At 43.3% G+C, this 25,247-nt stretch overlaps 1 protein-coding gene across 2 annotated transcripts in view; it reads right to left on the reverse strand.

Moving 5' to 3' along the window:
• Positions 1-25,247, reverse strand: part of PIK3C3 (phosphatidylinositol 3-kinase catalytic subunit type 3) — a 105,365-nt gene that overhangs the window by 20,644 nt on the left and 59,474 nt on the right. For both annotated transcript variants that reach the window (XM_026713897.2, XM_087927554.1), the window contains 2 exons: positions 15,540-15,708; positions 7,852-7,942 (listed from right to left, as the gene is read on the reverse strand). In XM_026713897.2, the coding sequence (XP_026569682.1) occupies positions 7,852-7,942; positions 15,540-15,708 (260 nt within the window). The remainder of the gene's footprint in view (positions 1-7,851; positions 7,943-15,539; positions 15,709-25,247) is intronic.

The following is a 25,247-nucleotide window of genomic DNA, read 5'->3' on the forward strand; positions in this document are numbered from 1 at the left end:
AGCCTTCATTTTTGTAGTTATTTCGAACAAACACAGAAACTGAGTGCAAATTTATGCACTGCTCTTCCTTCTGTGGGTGTTTAAAGCTGAGGTTTGATATCAAATGTCTGAAATATAAAAGCATTCATTTCCTTCTACCAATCCCTTTTGTCATTTAAATGGACCAATTTGCACCCACTGATATTTAAGCATTACGGAGGAAATTGTCGACCAAAATATTTCTATGTCTTGGATCACTATAGCAACTGTAGTCTTCATTAAAAGCAATTGAAGTGCATAGAGTGAACTGTCTTCAGAGAAAGTGGCATTGATATTAAGTTTGATGTGCTCTTGTGATTAGGTTTTGGTGGAAGTTAAAACCCATTCTCTCTCCTAGGAAAATGAAATATTTTAGGATATACTAAAAAGACAGAATATTTCCCCTAAAAAGAAAAATAGAAACTCAGAGCCAGAAACTTAGTCTCCCACCTTTTGCTAATGGACCATTACTCTGGCCTGGGCCAGTCTATTTTACATAACAAAGATCAGGTAGAGCTACAATAGGAATTGCCCAAAGCCTGGGCAATTACATCATCCTCCGGCAAGGCTCAACCAAGCCTGGGACTCAGGACAGCCTACAGAGTTGCCCCTGCGTGGCCCCATGGGAGTCTGACAACCAATCAGAATACAAGCTCAAATTCAAATCCCAACAGAGGGCATAAAACCCAGGGACTCCCAGCATCTTGGCCCTTCCTTCTCTTTTCCTTCACCCAACATCTTGAAGCGTGTGATCGTACTTTTCACTTTGGAGCTCCAAGCCATGTGGTCCTGTCCACCATTAAACCATCTTTCCATGTTTCCAATGTCTTTTCCCACACTTGGAACTGAACCCAGAAGGATATTTCTTCCAACAGTTTGATATGTGCTCCTCACATCCAAATAATTATAAAAGAACCCTTTCCTTCCTTCCTTCCTTCCTTCCTTCCTTCCTTCCTTCCTTCCTTCCTTCCTTCCTTCCTTCCTTCCTTCCTTCCTTCTTCCCTCCCTCCCTCCTTCTCCCTTTCCCTCTGTTTCATTCTTCCCTCTGTTTCATTCTTCCCTCCCTTCCTCCCTTCCTTCCCCCCTCCCATTTTACAAGCTTTCCTGACACAGCTGTTAAGTAAATCATGTTAGTAACATGTTTGTTCAATGAATCAGGTTACCCCAATGATTTTACTTGTCCCAAGGTTGCAAAAGGGGATCACGTGACTCCAGGACACTACAACCATCATCAACATGAGTCATTTACCAAAGGTCCAAATTTTGATTACATGTAAGTGTTCTGACCCAGCTCCCCAAACACGACAACAGCTCTGACGTGAACTCAAAGGATTCCTTTATTAGGAGAGCTGGCAGCCCCGGCAAAAAATGATCTTGCAGGCTAAAAGTCCGGCCAGCCGGAAGATGAATAGTTGTCTGCCACGTCTATTGATCTCCTCCTCCTGCCTTTTATCTCCCTAGAATCCAACAGAGATAATCAGTGGCCAACAGAGATGAGAAGCGCCCCCTACTGTCTGACAGAGATGATCAGCGGCCAACAGAGATGAGCAGCACCCCCTACAGTCCGACAGAGATGAGCAGTGGCCAACAGAGATGAGCAGCGGCCAACAGAGATGAGCAGTGCCACCTACAGTCCGACAGAGATAAGCAGCAGCCAACAGAGATGAGCAGCGCCACCTACAGTCCGACAGAGATAATCAGTGGCCAACAGAGATGAGCAGTGCCCCCTAGAGTCTGACAGAGCTGATCAGCGGCCAACAGAGATGAGCAGCACCCCCTAGAGTCCAACAGAAATAATCAGTGGCCAACAGAGATGAGCAGCAGCCAACAGAGATGAGCAGCACCACCTACAGTCCGACAGAGATAATCAGTAGCCAACAGAGATGAACAGTGCCCTCTATAGTCCAACAGAGATGAGCAGCAGCGAACAGAGATAAGCAGTGCCCCCTAGAGTCTGACAGAGCTGATCAGCAGCCAACAGAGAAGAGCAGCACCCCCTAGAGTCCAACACAACCGGACAGGAAAACCTTTACCTTAGAAACACAGCATGTTTCCTACCACTACTGTAAAAGCAAACTTATGGCTGGAAAAAACGAGCTGCGGACTTCATCTGCCCCCAGCAGGTAATTTAATTTTACAGGTCAAGGCAAAGTGGATTTTTATCCTGTTTGAGTTTCTCAAAATATATATGGATTTCTTGTTAAAGCTTTGAGGAGGGCGGGGTGTGAGTGGGAAAATCAATCCAAGCACCAAACACATCTTTTTGATTTTTTCTCCCTACAGAATCATCTCATTTCAATGAGTTTTAGATGGCGGGATGCTGTTGCAAGTCAAGTATTCTTTTTCTTTGAGTCCAGTTAGTCTTACTGCAAACAGCTTTGTGATTTCTAGTGATGTTTCCATCCCATTTAAGCAAAATCGATGAAATGAACAATTTAATAAAAATTAAATTGTCTCTTTGGGAGACAAGTCTGGTATTTTCACAGACATGTCTATGTGGTTTTCTCGAGCAATAATATTAGGATGGACCATTTTCTATTATTATTATTATTATTATTATTATTATTATTATTATTATTATTATTATTATTATTATTATCTGTATTCGAAAGTCCCGCATCTTCACCTTCTCATTTCTGACAACTTTTTTTTCACTTTGTTTCTCTCATGACTTTTCAGATACAGGTAAGTCATATTTTTTTTACATAATGACCAGTGGATTAATTTAGCAACTCGGCCATGTCTAGCTCTGTAATCAGTTTGTGCGATTTTGTTGCACTCACATATTAAATGTGAAACGGTTTCAACTTGTTGCAAGTGCTTGTTCTTGACAAAAACCTTCCGTTTATTTCTTGATGGTTCCCATCTTAAGCCATGCCCATGTCAAGTTATAATTATTATTGTAGTTGTTGTTATTGTTGTTGTTATGGTACTCAGTAGTCTTGTTTTCTTGCAGGAATTTAATTACCTAACTACCATTCCCAGAAATGATGATGTTACTTAGTTTGGTAATGAAACATCTGCAAGAAAATAACCAAGCTCAAAGAATACCAAGGACCCCACATCTTCTTCTTCTTCTTCTTCATCATCATCATCATCATCATCATCATCCTCCTCCTCCTCTTCCTCCTCCTCCTCCTCCTCTCCACAAACCCAGTTATTACCTACTTATATACACAAGGAAAATATATACAAGGAAAAAAAACAACAACCTCAGAGACCAGAAAGGATTCCACAATTCAACCATAACGTTCAAATATTCTTTTCTGTCGGTATTATTATAATTTATCTCCCAGTCTAACCCTCTTGGAATTGTTGAAGCAACCCTCCTTTCAACCCACAAGGAGGGAGCCACCACAGAGAAGGCTCTTCTTCTTAGTCCCGCCAGATGGACCTTCTTAAGAGAGGTCATCCTTACCATATGCCACTTCTACATTCTGGTGGGTTGGGTAGATATAACTGGGGGAAAAAAGAAAACAGACCTTCCAATCATAACGTTAGCATTTTCTTTACACTGTTTGCTTTATTCTCTCAAGATAATGTATTACTATAAAGGGCCAACTTTCCGTCCTTAGAGATATTGATTATGAAGCTTACAGAGGGGATCACAAGTTATCAGACGGAGCGATTTTCCAAAGCTGTGGGTTTTTATACTCTTTTCAACTTGTCATTAAAGCGAAGAAGATACAGCATACAAAGGCAACGGGGCCTCTTCTAGCGACTCGGTTATTAAAATCAATTGCAAAAAAAAAGAAATGTTGGCAAAATGCAATTTAAAGAGTCAGCATAATAAATAAAATTCAGAGGTGCAAGGATGACAATTGTATAATGAAATCCGTTTTCAGAAAGATTACAAAGCCCTGCTAAACCTTGAAAGGAAAAAAAAAAAGCTTTAAGGGTTTGACATATTGAAAGGTAATATGAATGCAGAGAGAAAGAGAGAGAGAGAGAGAGAAAGAAAAAAGAACAAGAAACCCCCTGATTGCATGCTTTTGAACTTCCCGACAGACAGGTAAGGAGTTCAACACAAACAAAACATGTAAGCTACATGCCAGATATTCATAATAAACTCGGCAAGCTGTGGCTTAATTGGGACGAAACATAAGCAATGAGGCTTATTTGATTTTTGTATCTTTTTTTTAAGTGGACAAGCTGGCTTCCGAGACAATGTGCAAGAGGAACACAAATGCCATCACGTCAAACAGCAGGGCCTTCCTGACAAATAAAGGATGGGATTAAATGTTAAATCACAAATTGAAAGATACAGATGAAAGCAAGTTGGGGGAAGAGAAGGAAAGGAAAGGAAAGGAAAGGAAAGGAAAGGAAAGGAAAGGAAAGGAAAGGAAAGGAAAGGAAAGGAAAGGAAAGGAAAGGAAAGGAAAGGAAGGAAGGAAGGAAAGAAAGAAAGAAAGAAAGAAAGAAAGAGGGAGGGAGGGAGGGAGGAAGGAAGACAGATGGGAGGGAGGGAGGAAGGAAGAAAGAAGGAAGGAGGGAGGGAGGGAAGAAGAAAGAAGAAAGAAAGAAGGGAGGGAGGGAGAAAGAGAAAGATAGATAGAAATAAAGATGCTAAAATCCAGAACGACTGCTAATTCCACTCTTCAATGGCCACGTTTCCACCAATTATATATCTTTGACAACTACATGAAATATCAACCACTGAAAACAAAGAGAAAAAACAAACCAGAATGTCCCCCGAATAAAGTTAATATCTCCATTATATACGTACGCATACATGTCATTATTTCAACTCAACATACGTGTCTAAGGGAAATATAATAATAATAATAATAATAATAATAATAATAATAATAATAATAATAATAATAATAATAATGACAAGAACATTATTCTTGGAAAGATTCCTTCCGTGTGTCATCTTGTGAAAAACTACCCAACTTTCGAAACTGATAACTATGGTTTGTTCAACATTCCAAAACAGATTATCCTACTAAGAGGCTAAGACGCTGAGCTTGTCGATCAGAAAGGTCGGCGGTTCGAATCCCTAGCGCTGCGTAATGGAGTGAGCTCCCGTTACTTGTCCCAGCTTCTGCCAACCTAGCAGTTTCGAAAGCATGTAAAAATGCAAGTACAAAAATAGGGACCACTTTGGTGGGAAGGTAACAGCGTTCCGTGCGCCTTCGGCGTTTAGTCATGCCGGCCACATGACCACGGAGACGTCTTCGGACAGCACTAGCTTTTCAGGTTTGTAATGGAGATGAGCACCGCCCTCTAGAGCCGGAAATGGCTAGCATGGATGCGCGAGGGGAACCTTTACCTTTACCCTTTAAGACCCTACAAAGTATGCGGAGAAGAGCCCCAAATATGATCAGGGGCCTGCAGGCTAAACCATATGATGAACGATTGAGGTAACTAGGTATGTCTAATCTAATGAAGAGAAGGATTGGGGAGACATGATAACCATCTTCTGGTACCGCTGTCCCAGAGAAGAGGGGGTGGCTAGTCTAGGGAACATGACTAGTCTAGAGAAAAGAAAGACTAGGGGTGGCATGATAGCAGTGTTTCAATATTTGAGGGGCTGCCACAAAGAAGAGGGGGTCAACCTATTTTCCAAAGCAGGCAAGACAAGGGAAAAAAAATGTATGGAAACCAATCAAGGAGAGAAGCGACCTGGAATTAAGGACTGATTTCCCTTTTAGTTAGAGCAATTAATTGGTGGAATGGCTTGCCTCCAGAGGTTGTGAATGCTTCATCATTGGAGGGTTTTAAGAAGAGACTGAACAGCCATATAGAATAGAATAGAACAGAATAAAATAGAAGAGAAGAGAAGAGAAGAGAAGAGAAGAGAAGAGAAAATTGATGAATGGAATGGAATGGAATGGAATGGAAGAGAAGAGAAGAGAAGAGAAGAGAAGAGAAGAGAAGAGAAAAGAAGAATGGAAGAGAAGAGAAGAGAAGAGAAGAGAAGAGAAGAGAATGGAAAGAAGAGAATTGAATAAGAATGAATGGAATGGAATGAATGGAATGAATGGAATGGAACGGAACGGAACGGAAGGGAAGGGAAGGGAAGGAAGGGAAGGGAAGAGAAGAGAAGAGAAGAGAAGAGAAGAGAAGAGAAGAGAAGAGAAAATTGATGAATGGAATGGAATGGAACGGAATGGAACAGAAGAGAAGAGAAGAAAGGAGAGGAGAGGAGAGGAGAGGAGAGGAGAGGAGAGGAGAGGAGAAGAGAGAAAGAGAGAGAGAGGAGAGAAGAGAAGAGAAGAGAAGAGAAGAGAAGAGAGAGAGAGAGAAAATTGATGAATAGAATGGAATGGAACAGAACAGAATAGAATAGAACAGGAGATGGGATGGGATGGAAAAGAAGGGAAGAGAAGGGAAAATAGAGGAATAGAATAGAATAGAATAGAATAGAATAGAATAGAATAGAATAGAATAGAATAGAATAGAATAGAATAGAATAGAATAGTCCAACCCCCCGCTTAGTCAGGAAACTCTAAACCACTTCAGACAAATGGTTATCCAACATGTTTTTAAAAACTTCCAGTGTTAGAGCATGCCTGAAATGGTATAGGAGGTTGGACTAGATGATCCCCAAGGTCCCTTCCAACCCTATTTTCTAATCCTAATCTAATCCTAATCTAATCCTAATCCAACATATTCTCTAAAGCACCCGAGGGCAGGAGAAGAGGCAATGGGTGGACTGGAAGCTCCTCGGGGGGGTGGATTCAACCTGGAAATAAGGAGGAATTTCCTAACAATGAAAAAGACTTTTGACCATTGCCTTCCGGAGTTATAGATGCTCCATCACTGGAAGTTTTCAAGAAGAGATTTGATAGTTTAAGGTCTCCTGCCCTGTGTGGGGAGTTGGACTAAAAGAGGTCTCTTCAAGGTCCCTTCCAGCCATAGGATGCTATGGTTCCATGAAGTAGGGAGTGATTGACCTCCTCAGTCCTTTCATACACTGTTTCTATCCATCCACCTGGCATCCTGGCATGCGCGCAGCACAAACTTTTGAATCTCTCTTCTTTTTTTCCATGAATAGGTTAAAAAAAAAACTGAAGAAGTGATCTATCCCCAGTCACCTTGTAGGGGTGACGGGCGACATAAAAAATGTAATAAAGAAATCAATAAACTTGAAATTGAGATACAAAAGGCGAATCTTAAACTTCTGTAAGATTTGAAGGCACCAATTTTACACCCGTAATCTTGTTTGAGTTCAGTGCAGCATGGGAAATTATAAAGACCGGCTGACAATATCACTCTTTGAGTCCAACTGAATCTCTGTTCTTGAAAGTCTAGATGATGGGCAACCTTACACAGGGGTGGGATTCAAATTTTTTAAAAACCGGTTCTGTGGGCGTGGCTTAGTTGGTGGGCATGGCTTGGTGGTCATGTTATTGGCTGGGTGTGGCCAACTCAACATCACTCACATCGAGGCATGAATCTCCTCGCCTGGCCTCTCATGACTGTGGGGATGCTGCAACAGTCGTAAGTGTGAAAAATGGTCATAAGTCCCTTTTTCCAGTGCCATTGTAACTTTGAATGATCACTCCACACAAGAAAATTACCAGCAAAGGAGGAAAAAAAACTCCAGAGAAGTTCCAGAGACAGGAAGTCTAGTTCTGCCAAGAATGTAATAAGGTTAATGGAGAGGCAGTTTCTGTAAGCAACACCAGAATGTTTCCTTCCTTCCTTCCTTACAGGATTAAGCCAGTAATTTCTTCTAACAAGCGGTTCTCTGAACCGCTTAGAATGTTAACAACCGGTTCTAGAGAATAGGTGAAAGCTGGTAGAATCCTACCCCTGACCTTATAGTATCCCATATCTGGATATATATTTTATTGGGGGTGTTATAAGAAATTGGTTCCTTACTTTTTTGACAGTCTTGTCCGGTTCAAGAGCGATATCTGGAATGTTGGCATCAACCATCAGAGAGAACAAGTTCAAAATCAAGTTGGAATATCTGTAAAGAAGAAAAGGCCAACTAAGAGACAAATACAACTGTGCAATGCGGAATATCAAGGATCAAATTCATCACCAGCCTCAAAATCAGGACGATCCTTTCCCCGGAAAACAATGAGCGTGATTGGTATGACCAAGAGGAAAAACGAATGAGGCCAACAGAGATACTTTACAAAGAAAACAAACCAACCCAAAGACAGAAGAACAACAAAACAACAGCATTTGGAAGGGGCCTTGGAGGTCTTCTAGACTGGACCGGCCCTGCAGTGCCTCTGTCAGTAAAAACAGGGCCACCCTGGGCTCCAGGAAGGCTGAAAACGGGGCCTGGGGCAGCTATGCGTGCCCCTCCCCAGGTCTGTTTCTGCTGGCAGAGGGCTATCAAAACAAACTTAAAAGCAAACCAAAGGAGACATGTTTCCCCTTTTGCATTTGAGCGCCCAAGAAGGGACAGGAAAGGAGAAAGGGAAAGAGGAAAGACAAAAGAAAAAGAAGGAAAGGTGGGAAGAGGGCCCGGAAGGAAAAATAAAGAAAGAGGGGAAGGAGGAAGAAAGGAGAGTGAAGAGAGAAGGGAAAAGAAGAAAAGGAAGGAAGGAAGGAAGGAAGGAAGGAAGGAAGGAAGGAAGGAAGGAAGGAAGGAAGGAAGGAAGGAAGGAAGGAAGGAAGATAGATTATAATGAGAGTGAGGGAGGGTCTCAGTGAAATCCTTTCTTAGCACTTGACCATCACAATGCCCCCGACAAGAGTGATGTCGAACTGGCTGTGCCCACCCCAGACATGCCCACTCTGGCCACACCACCCCCTCCTCGAGGTCAAGCACAACCCTGATGTGGCCCTCAATGAAATTGAGTTTGACACCCCTGTTCTAGGTTGTTTCTCTCTTTGGTTAAGTTTCCATCCATCGTTTCATCTTGCCTTTTGGTGCTTTGAAAAATAATTGGACCCCCTTCGTCTTGGTTGGAGCCCCTCAAATATTGGAACAGTGCTGTCATGTCACCCCTAGTCCTTCTTTTCATCAGAGGTGGCATTCAGCCGGTTCTGACCAGTTCTGGAGAACCGGTAGCGGAAATCTTGAGTAGTTCGGAGAACCAGCAAATCCCATTTCTGACTGGCCCCGCCCCCATCTATTATCCACCTCCAGAGTCCCAGCTGATTGGCTGGGTCTTCTTTGGTTGCCCTGCACAGGAGAACAGAGCTGGAAAGCAGGTTAGTGGTATGGAGAGGGAATGGGGATTTTGCAGTAACCTTCCCCTGCCAGGGCCACCAAGCCATGCCTGCCATGCGATGCCCACCAAGCCACGCTCACAGAACCGGTAGTAAAAAAAATAATAATCCCACCACTGGATTAGACATACCCAATTCCTGTAACCATCCTGTGTATGTTTTAGCCTCCAGCCCCCTAATTGAATTGAATTGAATTCTTTACTATTGTCATTGTACGTATGCACATAGTATACATACAACGGAATTCACATAACACCCAGAGACCAGACCCAACACACACACACACACACACACATGACAATCCCCAAACAACCCCCACCCGCCAAAATTCCTCACTCCCTAAAAACACACAAACCTCCACACAACAGACCAACTAATACTGCCCAACAGCTCACTGATGGTGGTCCTTAAGTTCATTGTTAACTGCCATTATAGCCCTGGGATTAAAAACTGTTCAGAAAACGTCTGGTCCGAGTTTTAATTGCTCCGTATCTTCTGCCAGAAGGCAACAGTTCCCAAAGATTGTAAGCAGGATGGGAAGAGTCTCTGAGAATGTTGTGCAACTTCCTCAAACAGAGAGATGCAAAGATGTTGTCCAGGGCTGGGAGCTGGAGCCCAATGATATTCTGGGCAATTTTAATGATTCTCTGTAGAGCCTTTTTTGTCCGCCACAGAACTGCTCCCATACCATGCAAGAATGCCGTATGTCAGGACACTCTCAATGGTGCTGAGGTTGTAGGACAGAAGTAGATGCTGAAATAGATTTATCTTCCTGAGCAATCTCAGGAAGTACAGCCTCTTCTGTGCCTTCTTCACAAGCATGTTAGCATTCAAAGTCCACTGAGAGGTCCTCTGATATAGAAGTGCCCAGAAATCTAAAACTACCAACCCTCTCCACCTCCTCACCATTTATGCACAATGATAAATGCACATCTCTCTTCCTCCTGAAGTCAATTATAATCATTCTTGTTGCTTATTCTTGCTCTTTACTACGTGTGTTAAACACTTCCTTTCTTTTTCTGTATGCACACTTAAGGCTTTTATGCATATCCTCAGGTTTTGCTTGAGAAAATAACCATTTCGACTCTCTTCCAGCCTGCAATAATTTATTGGAAGCTTTAGCTGGCATCTTGGTATCCCATCCTGGCAGAAGGATTTGTAGCATTTATAGCAGCCCTGTGCCATCTTGTGTTCGGAGAGGAACATTTCATCTTCGTTTCTACATTTTGGGGTTGTTGTTGTTTTGGTCCAGGTGCTGTTTTATCATGATGGAATGCAGGTGGTCCTTGACTTACGACCACAATTTCCCCTTAGTTAGATACAGATACAGATTAACAAGAGTTGGAAGGGACCTTGTGGGTCATCTCGTCCAACCCACTGCCCATGAAACCCAAACTTTCTGCTGCTAAGCAAAACATGGATGAAGTGAGGTTTTTTTCCCCCATTTTACAACCTGTTATGCCCCTGGTGGAGACTGACTCTGAGGGGGAGGAGGAACAGATGTCAGGGAGTGGAAGTGTGGCTCCGGAGGTGGTGGAGGCGGCTGGGGAAGGGCAGAGACTGGCTGGGCAGTCAGAGGAGGACCATCCTAGGGCACGCAGGGAGGAGAGGATAAAGGAGAGACGTGGTCTATGGGGGAGGAGAGGGCCTTGATCCTCTTCATGGGCTGCAGCTGTGACAACTGAATTCTGAGGACGGACTTGCGTACGGGCAAACGCTGGAAACAAAGCATGTAAATATCTCTAGTTTATAGTTCCTCTCTGAGTTTGGCGTCCTTCCCAGTGTGTGTTATCTCTAGACGTCCTCCAGCCCTTATCTTACCTGGTTTGTGTTGCTTTTTTCCCCTTCTTCTTGTAACTGTTTGTGTGGGAGGGTTTTTTTTTTTAGCTTCTGTCAAGAATATTTGGAACTTGGAAGCAAAGTGAAGGAATAAAAGAGGCTTCACCTGTTTTCTGTGACTGTATTTCTTTTGTATCCCACAACTTTTCTTGCCAGAGTTGTTAAGGGAATCACGACAGCTGTTAAGTTAGAAACACGGTTCTTAATGAATCCGGCTGCGTCACTGACTTTCCTTGTCCAAAGGTCATAAAAGGGGATCATGTGACCCTGGGACACTGCGACCGTCATAAATATGAACCGGTTGCCAAGCGTCTGAATGTTGATCAGGTGATCAGGGAGATGCTGCAACGGTCACAAATGTGAAAAACGGTCACTCGTCCCTTTTTTTCAGCGCCGTTGTAACTTTGAACGGTCACTAAATAAACCACTGTTAAGTCCAGGACTACCTGTACGGGTTTGATTAAAAAGCAAAAATGGGGAGGAGAATATTAAGAATATTTCAATACATAAAATGCAGGTATTTTAGCAGCGAAAATTACTAAATTGTGCCTCCAAAACTGGAGGCAGAAGTGGTGTATCAAAAAAAACCCCTGAGTGGGGTGGAACTGAGTCTGGATTCCCAGAAGGGAGGGGCTGCATTCCAGACGTCAAAGAGGCAAGGAAGCAAGAAAGGTTTGCTGGGAAGGGAGAGGATTAAATCAATTCCTCCTAACAATTCTCGGAGTACATCTGTAGTTATGCAAATGAGTGGTGAAGTGGCCTGGGGTGGAGCTCTCGCCTCACAATCAGGAGGCTGTGAGTTCGATCCTAGGTAGAGGTAGATATTTCTCTCTCTCTCTGGGCACCATGAGAATATATATCTACCGAACAAAACTCCGCATTTTGACGTTTGCAAGTCGAGGACTGCCTGTACATGTTTCATAACCATCCAATCCATTGGGGATTTCAGCTGAAGTTGAGGTAGTCCTCGCCTTACGACAGTTCATTTAGTGACCATTCAAAGTTACGACGGCAAAGAAAAAAGGGACGTATGATCGTTTTCCACAGTTATGACCTTTTGATCACAGGATCAAAATTCAGGTGCTTGGCAACCGACTCGTATTTACGACCGTTGCAGTGTCCGGGGGGGGGGGGCATGTGAATACCTTCTGACAAGCAAACTCAAGGAAGGGGGGGAGCCAAATTCATTTAACAACCGTGTCCCTGTATTGATTCACTTAACAACTGTGGCAAGAAAAGTCGTAAAACGGGACAAAACTCACTTCAGTGTCTCACTTAACCACAGAAATGTTGGACTCCATTTATGGTCGCAAGTGGAGGACTGCCTGCATTTGCTTCGGTGCTATCTCTATTTCTTTCCTCCCACCCAACGCAACCCAAGCTTCCTTCCCCTGGTTCAAGTGAATTCAGCGAGCGGGCCTTTGCGAAGCGTATTTCCTTCCCATTATTTTCATTAATATTCCCCACTTTTGTGGATTTTATTCCCCATACATCATAAAGCACCCATAAAGATGTCTATATCCCTTTCCATTCTCACTCAGTTCAGGCAAGTAGGAGAGAAAAACGGGCTCGCTAGCCGTGTCTTACCTTAGTGGTCGTATTTCAAAGGCAATCAGGCTGCAAATGTTAAACCCAGAATGCTTTTTCACCCGTTCATCTTACTATCTATTAAAATTTGGTTTCAAACTCTCAGATACACCGAGCGAATGCAGCTTGTCGCAGAGTACATTCATAAGGAAATTTGCGGCCCATCTCGTGGCGAGACGGGTGGCAAACCAATTTAAGGAATTAAATAAAACATGAATAAATATATAGGTTGGCTTTCACTATCTCCTAGCTCCATGATGGCGAACCTATGGCACGACGTACGTTGACAATTTACATTGGTAAGCAGTCATTAAGTGAAATTTTCCTCCTTTTATGGCCTTTCCCCCCCACAGTTGTTTAAGCGAATCTCTGGAGTTGTTAAGTGAACCATGGAGTCATTAAACGAATCTGGCTTCCTCCACTGCCTTTGCTAATCCGAAGCCAGCTGGCAATAATGTGGAATTGGTTTTCTATCCCCTTTTCCTGTAATGATTTTTCAACTTCTGAGTTTTTTCTGGCAGCTTTTCCTTAAAGCACTAAGCAGGTTTAATCCGGCTTAGCAATTCTCCGAGTAACTGGATTTGGCTAGTTGATGCAAACTGCAAAATTATGGGCATCTTTATATATTTTGTTTATCATAATCCCAAGAAAATTTTCTCCAGGTTTACGGGGAATGTCACTTCAGCTAATCTGATCTGATACAGGTCATCTGGAAGCTAAGGAGAAACAATTAATGAATTAAACTAAGAAGAAACAATTAATCAGTGGACACAACTTGCCTCCAGAAGTTGGAGGTTTTAAGAAGAGATTGGACAACCACTTGTCTGAATGGTATAAGGTTTTGTAGAAAATTAGCACCCATCCCTCTTAGATGAATGAAATCTTTTAGGAAATATTCAAAAGGCAGTATATTATATTTTCCCTACAGGAGAAACATATTTTAAAGAGACCTTCATTTCCTTGGCACCAGCAGTTATTTGGTACCCATTGGGAAGGACTGGGCCAGCCCATCTACAAAACAAAAGATCTTCAGCTCCACAACGATGGGATTATCCTTCAGGGCAAAGCCCTTCAGCCACAATAGACATTGCACAACGAAGTCCCTTCATTGCATCAGCCCAAGCTTCAACGAAACCTGGGACTCAGACAGCCTACAAAGTTACCATTGAGCCCCTACAGCAACCAATAGAACACATGCTCTTTCCTCAGGAACAGGAAGCTCAAGGGCAAGGGCCAAGAGAGGGTATAAATAAGTCTCACTCTCTACTCCATGTGGTTCACTTGCCCACAACCTCAAACCCGTGTCCATCAATAAACCCTCTTTCCAATCCGCCTCCACGTTTCCAGTTTATTCCTCCCCACTTGCAACTGAACCAGGGGGATATTTCTTCCAACAGTTCCCTGCCTGAGCATGGGGTTGTGCTAGAAGACCTCCAAGGTCCCTTCCAACTCTGTTCCTCCATTCTTCTGTTATAATAAAGCTGTTATCACATAATGCAAAATGTCATAAAATAGTTCCTCCCCTGATGTTTGACTGTGTCATGCAGGTCAACAGGGGGTACTTTCAAAGGAGATACAGCATATAGAATAACAGAGATGGAAGAAACCTTGGAAGTCTTCTATTGCAACCTCCTGCTTAAGCAGGAGATCTTACTGGACAAATGGCTACATCCACAACTTCTGGAGGCAAAGCTATTCCACCGGTTAATTGTTCTCAGCGTTAGGAAATTTCTCCTTAGTTCTAACTTGGTTCTCTTCTTGATCGTTTCCATCCATTGTCCCAAAGGTGCTTTTTTTTTTCAAGAGGCAACTGGACTTTCTGTTTTTTTTTCTTTGAAGATGTTTCCCTTCTCATCCCAGAAGCTTCTTCAGCTCTGACAGGATGGTGGGGAATAGAAGGATTTATATTCCTTGCAGACAGCTGGTCATTTGCGTTCTTTTACAGAGCCACTGAGGCCACTTGGAGGTTTATCTGTGTTGTCAGAGTCACCTGAGTGGTGCTAAATGAATGCAAAAGACCAGCTGTCTCCAAGGAGTATAAATCTTTCCGTTCCCCACCATCCACTCCGAGCTGAAGAACTTTTGGGATGAGAAGTGAAACATCTTCAAATAAAAAACAGAAAGTCCAGTTGCCTCTTGAATAAAAAGCACCTTCGGGACAACCATGACCTGGATGATGGAGAATCTCCATAGGGTTTCCATCCATTGTTTCTTGTCTTGCCTTCTGGTGCTTTGGAGAACAGTTTGACCCCTTGGTCTTTGTAGGAACCTCTCAAATTTTGGAAAACTGCTATGTCTGAATAGACCCCACATTTTCCAGTCCAGGTAGTTGATTAAACATCTGTCCTTGGGAGCTGAGAAAACTGGCAAGGAAATATCTCTGGAAGAATGATTGTTGTGGCTAACCGGCAGCTGGGTGCGGACAGCTGAGGAGAGCGAGGACTCGGATGAGGGGCCAGGACCATCAGGGAGTGGACTGCTGCCTTCAGAGATTTTGGGGGCTGGCAGCAGCGATGAGGAGGTTCCCGAGGAGCCTGTGCCAAGTGCGTCTGCGTGCAAGGTTGCTCGTAGGAAAGAGCAGCTACAACAGCACCGGCAACTTGGGAGTAAGGCTGCAAGGTAATGGCCCCTCCTTCAAGAAGATAAAAGCCGAACTGAAATGAACGTACTTTGCAGAAAGCAAAGACCTTTTGAAACGCCAGCTTCGTGGACATTCCAGTATCCCGAGTTTGTATTTGAAGATTCTTGTATTGCAAATTATTTCTGGTCTGTTATCTTTTGGGCAAGTCTCGCACAGTTTGGCAAGGCTTGTGCTTATTGCAGCTAATTATTTTATAGAAGCATTACAAGGTTTCTGTTCCTTTTGGATTGTGTTTGATTTGTCGGAAAAGGGCGTAGATCAGAACAATGATCCAATGGGTTATGGGTTAATTAACCACAAAAATTCCAACCTGCGCAGGTGAAGGAAGGCCGTGTAGCATTGCTTGCGGAACTCCTGGTACTGCTCGCTCTGCGTCCCTCCCATTCCTTCCACCATTTCCTTATTCAGCTTCATGGGTGGAGGAAGAGGCTTCGGGTCACGTCCCAGAATGTAGCCAAAATCAATGTGGAAAAGTTTGCCTGCATTGGGAACATCAGAAGAAAAAAAAAGGTTAGATTTACACCGAGGACGGAATTGACAAGGTTCAGCTCTCTCTTTAGTACTTAGGATTACAGAATAACAGAGTTGGAAAGGACCTTGGAGGTCTTCTAGTCTAGGGACTGCCAACCTTTTGGACCTCAGGGGACCACTAAATTCATAATTTTAAATCCCGCGGACCACTGATATGAATCCCGTGTGCTGCTCGCTGAAGCGCCTGGACTCCCAGTGAAGGGATGGGGTCCTTCAGGCATTTGGCTTGGCCACCTGTTACTGCAACCTTAAACACTCAAAGAGCCATTTGGACCCATTTCCCACAGGAAAAAAATACCACTGGGATCTCTCATCTCTCCCTTAGTATTTCTTTCTCTCTCTCTCTCATCTCTCTCTCTCTCATCTCCCCCCTCCCAATATTTCCCTCTCTCTCACACAAATATCTCTCGCTCTCTCATCTCCCTCTTTCTCTCTCCCCCTATATCTATCTATCTACCTATCTATCTATCTACCTATCTATCTATCTATCTCTATACATCCATATATTTATCCATCTATTTATCTGTCTGTCTATCTATCTATCTATCTATCTATCTATCTATCTATCTATCTATCTATCTATCTATCATCCATTCATCCATCTATCTATCATCCATTCATCCATTCATCCGTCTATTTTTCTATCTATCTATCTATCTATCTATCTATCTATCCATCCATCCATCTATCAATCTATCATCCATTCATCCATCTATTTTTCTATCTATCTGTCTATCTATCTATCTATCTATCCATCCATCTATCAATCTATCATCCATTCATCCATCTATTTTTCTATCTATCTATCTATCTATCTATCTATCTATCCATCCATCTATCAATCTATCATCCATTCATCCGTCTATTTTTCTATCTATCTATCTATCTATCTATCTATCTATCTATCTATCCATCCATCCATCCATCCATCAATCTATCATCCATTCATCCGTCTATTTTTCTATCTATCTATCTATCTATCTATCTATCTATCTATCTATCTATCTATCTATCTATCTATCTATATTTCTCACACACATACTTCTCTCTCATCTCTCTCAGCTGGACCAGTCAGTGTTTTGGGGTGGAGAGGAAGTCGCGTGTCTCCCAGTCACATAGCACCAAGGGCCAGAAAAAACATCCAAGAGATCTAGCAAGAGATGAAGCTTCGCTCGCAATCTGGAATAGCAGGAGTATGGAGCAATTGTCCATCCCCCAGGCGAGGAGTGAGTGGGAAGGGTGGCTGAGGAGCGGAGCTGGGTTCAGCCGACAAGAAGCCACAGCAGGGGGAAGAAAGAGCCGCGAGTTGCTGACAGCAGTTGCTTCCTCCACCCCATCTTGCCATAACAGCCCCAATTGCCTCATTCCGAGCAGCGAGGGCTGCACTGATCTTTGCACCTCCTGCAAAGTTGCAAGTTGCACTTTCCTCCCTCTACGGTGCTGATATCCAGGCTAACCATGAGCTGCCTGGCTGGTCCAATAATCCAGAGCTCTAGCCTCTGACCCATTTGTCATCCCGGAGCAATTCCTTCACCCGGGTGCGCCGCAGACCACCAAAATTTTCTAACGGATCACCAGCGGTCCGCGGCCCACCAGTTGGTGACCCCCTGGACTAGAAGACCTCCAAAGACCCTTCCAACTCTATAATTCTGTAATTCCATTCAGCAGAGAAGCTCAATGTTCATATTCATAAACCCACATGTGCAGTCATCTGTTTCCAGTTTAGGGCTCTCTGGATCTCCATTTCAAAGGATCAGGATGAGATAAGGTCAGTTTTTGTTTGTGAATACTATTGTCAGTCAGAATAAGCAACGGATGCCGGACTTGATGAATGCACCGCCTGGTATATTATCTGATGTAATGCTACTTCAGACGCTGATCACGACAGTACGATGAGAATGAATATTCCTGCTTTCTCCTTTTCTTCGGAAAGCAGAAAGACAACGCTATAGAGGACATGGCGTGAACACGATAAATTTGGCAGAATTGTGTGTGGCTTCTCAGTAGGTAAACTGGGCATGTTTGGAGAAACTCAGAGATTGCAACACTGGGGTGAGTCTCCTATCAAAACCCTCCAGGAAGAACAGGCAAGGCAGAGGTGGTATTCAGCTGGTTCGGATCGGTTCGGACGAACCTGTAGTGAAAATTTGGACCAGTTCTGAGAACCGGCAAATACTACCTCTGACTAGCCCCATCCACCTGCCCCCGCCCTTTCCCATCCTATATTCCATTGATTTTTAACTCAGCTGATTCACACAGCAGAGCGGATTGCCGGGCCTCAGCTGAGCTCAAAAAAACAGCTCCCCTCATTGAGGGTGATCTTTGAGCACTGCGCGTGCAAAGCGATCTGTGAGTGCTGCGTATGCGTGCAAAGTGATATGCGAGTGTTGTGAGGGCATGCGAAGCGATCTGTGAGTGCTGCCTATGTGCAGGAAGTGACCTTAGAGTGCAGTGTGCACGCACGACAAGCACGCAGAGCCAGTAGTGTGCAATTTGGAACCCCACCACTGATGCAAGGTCATCTGATTCTCCTACACTTTGCACGTTTCATGGAACTTTTAGTTCTCCATTCTCAACTACTTAAGCAAGGTGTGGAAACCTGCAGAAACAGAATTAACGGAGTTGGAAGGGACCTTCGAGGTCTTCTAGTGCAGGGTTCACCAAACTTTTGGACCTCAGGGACCAGCAAACTCATAATTTTAAATCCCACAGACCAGAGAACTTGGGAAAATCCCCCCCAAAGTCTGCAGGACCGTTTTCCTATTGATTGACAGTTCTTTATTTGGGATCACAGGATACCATTCTCAGGGAGAGAGAGAGAGAGAGAGAGAGAGAAAGAGAGAGAGAGAGAGAGGGAGGGAGACTGACTGGGACTTTTGGCTTCAAGCAAGGAAAGCAGCAGAAGCAGCAGAAGTCTTTCTTTCTTTCCCCCAAACTCCACCAGAAATGAGTCTCTCCTGGCGCAGCCTCTTGGAGCAGGATGCCTTGCAGGGTCCCAAAGACTCATTTCTGGCAGAATTTGGGGGAGAGAAAGAAAGACTTTTGCTGCTTTCCTTGCATGCAGACAAAAGCAGAAGAAGAAAGAAGTGGAAAGAGGTAGCCTGGTGGCCAGGCGAGGCACATGGGGCGAGTGGGGCAAGTTCCTCCTCTCCGCCCTTTCCCCCCTCCCCTCACTACCTCGTGTTGTTCACAATGCAAGCGACGCAAACCTTGTGTTCCCAAGAACCATGTGGATGGCACAGCCTCGTGTTCCCACACAGCCTGGATTAATTGCTTTGGGGGTGACATTTCTCTGCGGTCCAGCAAAATTTTCTCACAGACCACTAGTGGTCCCCGGCCCACTGGTTGGCGACCACTCATTCTAGTCCAACCCCCTGGTCAAGCAGGATACCCTATACCAGGGGTGTCCAACCTTGGCAACTTTAAGACTTGTGGACTTCAACTCCCAGAATTCCTCAGCCAGCCACAAGTCTTAAAGTTGCCAAGGTTGGACACCCCTGCCCTATACCATTTATGGACAAACGGCTGTCTAGTCTCTTCTTAAAAACCTCCAGTGATGGATTAAGGTTAAGAATGGAGGCTCCATTTAACTTTTTTTTGTGACAGTCATCCTTGCTGATCTGATGGCTTTGGAAATGTATCAGCGCACAAGATCTACCGTACCAGTTACGTATGCAAATATTCCTAAGATGAATTAATGGCTCTGATTCGCTCTGTACCGTGCTGGATAAGAACTATAATTACAGTCTCAGGACTTATTCTTTGTCTTCCTTTTTTTTTTTTTCCCCCTGCATATAAAAAGCATGGATCTCTAGACTCATCATGAGGACAGGCTCAACATAAATTAGCAGTGAGAAGAATCTCTCTAAATGTTCGTAATTAAATAACTCGTGTGATTTTACAACATAGATCAAAGCCTGCTGGTTTAAAATGGTGTTGTTGTTTTTTATGTGTTGTGCTTTGTGTGAGTAATATCCTTTACCAATTTTATTTTTAATCAATAGGGGAAGTAACCCAAGGCAGTTCCACATGGTACAACAGAGTTGATTCTTGTGGGATTCTGGTTTTTTTTTTTTTAATATTATCTTAAGTCAAACCGTGTGGAATTAATGCTGGGAATTTAGATAAATGAATGCAGGGTGAAATATGTCCGTATAGGAAGTTGGTGTCAGCAGAGCAGAAATTATATCCCTGAGGGCTTTTAAGAAAGTTCTCGTGATGACCCGGAGCGTGACACAAAAATAACAAAGTTACAAAAATAGAATAAATTCCCTTGAATGCCACCAACTTGGGCCCCAATGTCCAATTATCCTCGGCTGGATATCAAACAGTCTATGAAGGGAGTAAGTGCAGTCCGAACCCAAAGTAAAGATAATTATAAATTAAAAAAACCCAACACAAACCACACTGAAGTAATTAACACGGCAGGCCAGGATGATACATTGCAGACTTCCACAAGATAATGCAGCAACCACAGTTGGGAGGACGCCAAAACCCAGATAACCCTCGACTACAATAATGCATTCTTTGCTCCCAGCAAGGAGCTATGTGCAAACGCCCCACTTATATCCTGTTCTCCCAGCTGCAACTAATGAAAGGGATCAGGGCCTTTTTCTCTCCCATAAGCCATGTTGCTCCCTTCTCTGTTCCTCCCTGAGTGCCTTAGGATGAAGAGGGGATGGTCCCAGGTCTTCCTCTGAATACCCAGCCAGACTGTGCCCTTCCCCCATTCCTTCCACAGCCACCAGAGCCACACTCCCATTCCCTGTCAGCTACTCAATCTCCCCCTCAGAATCAGACTCCAACAAGGGCATGACAGTTCTCAACAGGAGAAACAAGGATGGATGCAATAGCTCATATAGTTTAGGCTTGTCCTGCTCTTCCTGTACAGGCAATCCTCGATTTACGACTACAGTTGAGTCTAAAATTTCTGTTGTTAAGTGTTCTGACCTGGCCTTCTCAGAAGCAAGAAACAGACTCCCTGCAAAGAAAAAAAACCATCTTTATTTAAACATGGGGAATTAATGCATTCACCAACAGAAAGTCCAGGCAAGAATCCTGCAAGGTGCTAAATGAAACAATAGTTCTTATTAGCTTATTATGATAAATGAGCTCCCGGGAGGCTGCAAATTAAGTCACTTCAAACAGAGAAATAGACAAATCTCAGCTCTGGCAAGGCAGTCCTGGTCGCACAAAACACACAAGGAGCAAACTTTCCAGAAATGCTAACAGTTGTCCGCAACAACCAAACCACTCCCCTTTCCTCCTATTTATTCCCCAGCCAGGGAGGGGCCAGTCAGCATCCACATTTGTTTTGCTTCCCGAGCCGGCTCATTGTCCTCCATTGTTCACCTCTCCTAACAGCTCTGCTCATACGTGCATCTGGAACAGGCTTCAGCTGTTCCTCCTCCTCACTCATCTCTGTCTCCAAAGGCCTCTCCAAAGCCTCTCCGGTGGCTGGGAAATATCAGACGGCATTGGCTCTATTTCTGTGTCTGACACTGAACATCCAGAGGCTCCGGATTGGTCCAAGTTCTTCCCCAACCTCCTCATCATCTGAATCGGCTGCCAGCTCCACTGGCAGCTGGCGGCCCACAACACTAAATGAGACATTTGTTAAAGTCAGGTTTTATGACCTTTCTTGCCACAGTTGTGAAATGAATCCTCACAGCTCTTAAGTTAGTCATATTGTTGTTAGATGAAACACGTTTTTTCTTCTGATGGGTCCAACTTTTTTCATGGTCCAGCCTCTTCTTTGAACCCAGTGAAAGAGTTAAGGAAGGAACCAGATTCACTGTTTCATGCAGACTTAATCATTGTGCAAAGATGATAAAACACATATTCGGCGCAACTGGTGTCAGCAGTTCAAAAAACATTTGCAGCGACAATTGGATTGTTGGCGTTAAGTCATCCAAGGCAATGTTTCCGAGACGTCGGCAGATGGGCCGAAAGAAAATAAAACCTCCTAAAAGGATTTATAAAAACGTCGGCATCATTTCCAATCTGCCTAATTTGTTCTTTATAAAATAACGTAGCTAATTGGCACTTGACAGAGGCACATATACACACACAGACATACTATTTCGAGATCTGTTAATTATATGCTTGGGTTTGTAAGATTTGCTAAAGACGTTCGACAAACGTAGTACTGTTATACACTCTGCTGCCTTCAAAATACAGTGCATGTTTAATAAGCATGTATTAGTCGTAGCTAATTAAGTATTGACCATAATTTTATTCCAGACTGAATAAAGAGGTTGTTTCCTTTCCATTGGATCTTCAATTATGATATTAATCTGATTTTTTTTTCTCCTAGCCGAGTTCCTTTCTATTAAGTTCTTTTCGTACAATCTTTCTTGTTAACATCTATAAGTCTGGTCTACGGGGAGCCCAGATGCCTAGCAATATGACAAAATTATATGTATTTCTTATCCTTTATGCCCTTTAGAGTTGGGGAGGATCGGGCAGCCTTATAGATGTCTCAAAAAAAAAAATGTTTTGCCGGAGTGTGCAGTGTGACTAGGTGAAATAATCCAGGAGCAAATAGAGTACACAGGTTTGTATTTACATATAGTGGTTTTATCCCACCAAAAGCATGTATACATACAAGTACTTTGATACAGGCCTTGAACAAACAAATCAATCAGCAGCTACAGCAAAGAAGCACACATGGAGATAAAAACACACCCCAAACAGGGCTTCTCTTATATTACAGCCTCTTAAAGTGGTAGCAGTCAAATAACCTTGCTGACTCATCACTACCACTGCATCATTGCATACCACCTGGTTGATCCTTAATGATTAACACCTTAATGAATTGGTTAACCAGGACGACAATTTGTGAACCTAAGTTAAATTCATCACTCACATTCATGACTCACAGTCTACAGAAAGTGGCTCATAGTCTGTAGACATTCTCAGTCATCCAGGACATGGTTGTGCCAAAGATGCTTTTTCTTAAAGGGTTTTCTTATCTGTTTCTTTTGAAGATGTAGAGTTGTAATTGCAGGAATGTTCTTATCTTGGATGGCAAACCTCAGATTAAGAATGTTTACTAGTAATTACAACTCAGGCAAAAAAAGTCACTAATGTAAAGGAGGATTAGAGAGAGGAAGTAAACACATGTTAGACTTTAACTAGAGATAATTAATTGTATTAATTACTATGCTAAACAGTAACAAAAGTTAAGCAATAACCAAAGTTAACCAATGCTGGAGGATTACTAAAAATGTGTATAAATGCAAGACTAGACTCCAATAAAGTCATCATGATTCAGTTGATCATGATCAAACACCTCGACTGCCTCGTCATTACAACTTGAAGACATTTGGCTTCTGATCCAAGAAATTTCTTCAGCTGTGACAGGAGAGTGGTGAATGGAAGGATTTGATATTCCTTGTAGACAGCAGGTCATTTGCATCCTTTTAGAGGGTGGTTGAAGCATTTGGAGGTTTACCTGTGCCCTCAGGGTCACCTGACTAGTGCAAGTGGTTCCTGTAGTCTGCAATTTTTTCCTCCCGAAGTCCATTCCTTCTCCTACACAATTCAAAGGGTGTCCATCCCAAATTGCATAGCTAAAAGTCTGTAGAGGTTCTCCGTCATCCAAGTCATGGTTGTCCCAAAGGTGCTTTTTTCAGGAGGCAACTGGACTTTCTTAGTTTTTTTTTTCCTCTTGAAGACGTTTCACTTCTCATCCAAGAAGCTTCTTCAGCTCTGACTGGATAGTGGGGAATGGAAGTTTGGTGGTTCGAATCCCTAGCTTCGCATAACAGAGTAAGCTCTCATTCCTTGTCCCAGCTTCTGCCAACCTAGCAGTTCGAAAGCATGTAAAGATGCAAGAAGAAAAATAGGGACCACTTTGGCGGGAAGGTAACAGCGTCCCGTGCACCTTCGTCATTTAGCTGGAAACGACTAGCATGTATGTGCGAGGGGAACCTTTACCCTTTTTTATCCAGTTCCCTTAGCTTCACTTAAGACTTACATACCGCTTTACAGCCCTCTCTAAGCGGTTTACAGAGTCAACATATTGCCCACCAAAATTGGAGTCCTCATTTTACCCACCTTGGAAGGACGGAAGGCTGAGTCAACCTTGAGCCTGGTGAGATGTGAAGTGCCAAATTGCAGGCAGCCAGCAGGCAGCAGAAGTAGCCTGCAGTACTGCACTCTAACCACTGTGCTACCGTGGCTCGTCATCCTACAATTAAGTCTCCAGACCCTCATCATTTTGCTTGCTCTTCTTTGCCCTCTTTCTTGGGACTGAGATTCCTTTGGGTATTAAGGTGACTAGAACAAATTTGTGGGCAGTCCAGTTCATGGTAGGCTGGCCAGTTGTTCAGTTTCATTTGATGATCGATCTTAATCAAAATAGAAGCTGGAAGGGACCTTGGAGGTTTTCTAGCCCAACAGCCTGCTCAAGTAGGAGGTCCTATACCATTTCAGATAAGTGACTGTCCAATCTCTTCTTAAAAACCTTCCAGTGATGGAGGAACCACAACTTCTCCAGGTAAGCTGTTCCACTGGCTAATTGTCCTCACTGTTAGGAAGTTTCTCCTGAATTCCATGTTGCTTCTCTCCTGGATTAGTTTCCATCCATTGTTTCTTGTCCTGCCTGGAGAATAGGTTGACCCCACTCCTCTTTGTGACAGTCCCTCAAATACTGGAACACTTCTATCATGTCATCCCTAGTCCTTCTTTTCTCTAGACTAGAAAAACCCAAATTCTGCAACCCTTCTTCATAGGTTTTATCCTCCAGGCCTTTAATCATCTTAGTTGCTCTTCTTTGCACTTTTTCCAATGTCTCAACATCTTTTCTCTAATGTGGTGAACAAAATTGGATGCAGTATTCCAGATGTGGCCTTATTAAGGCTTTACAAAGTGATACTAATGCTTCACCCGATCTTGATTCTGTGCCTCTGTTTATATAACCAAGGATTGTATTTGCTTTTTTGGCTGCTGCTGCACACAGCTGGCTCATATTTAAGTGATTGTCCACTAGGACTCCAAGGTCCCACTCACAGGCACTGCTTTTGATGGTTAACAGAGATTTCTTTATTAAATTGATCATTGTAGTTAACTCTCAGCCTCAGTTTTCATGCTTAGTAGAATGGGCTTGGATCCCGGAGACCACAGGGCCATCTGCTACAGGTAGAACTTGGCTGTTCTGCTCATATAAGTTTGCAAGATATGCCAAGTGTTCCCCGCACCTCTAATGAAACTAAAACAGTTGGGATCAAGATATGCACCTCTTCCGTTGACTTAACAGTATATCCACCCACATATACAATTACCTTTACAACAACTCTTTTTTTAGGATTTTAATCCCCTGGTTTCTTTGCACTGGATCAGCTAATCTTATTTATCAAATCCATCCTTTGACTGCAATTTAATGCGTTGTATGTTTTGTATCAGGATTCCAGCAATCACTCTAATTAAATCATGATTCTCAAGACAAACTACAATGAAGGAAATTTCACAATGGACCAGGATA

The sequence above is a fragment of the Pseudonaja textilis genome, chromosome 2 (assembly GCF_049901715.1).
Source record: "Pseudonaja textilis isolate UNSWEBS1 chromosome 2, rPseTex1.2, whole genome shotgun sequence".
NCBI classification, from domain to species: Eukaryota; Metazoa; Chordata; class Lepidosauria; order Squamata; family Elapidae; genus Pseudonaja; species Pseudonaja textilis.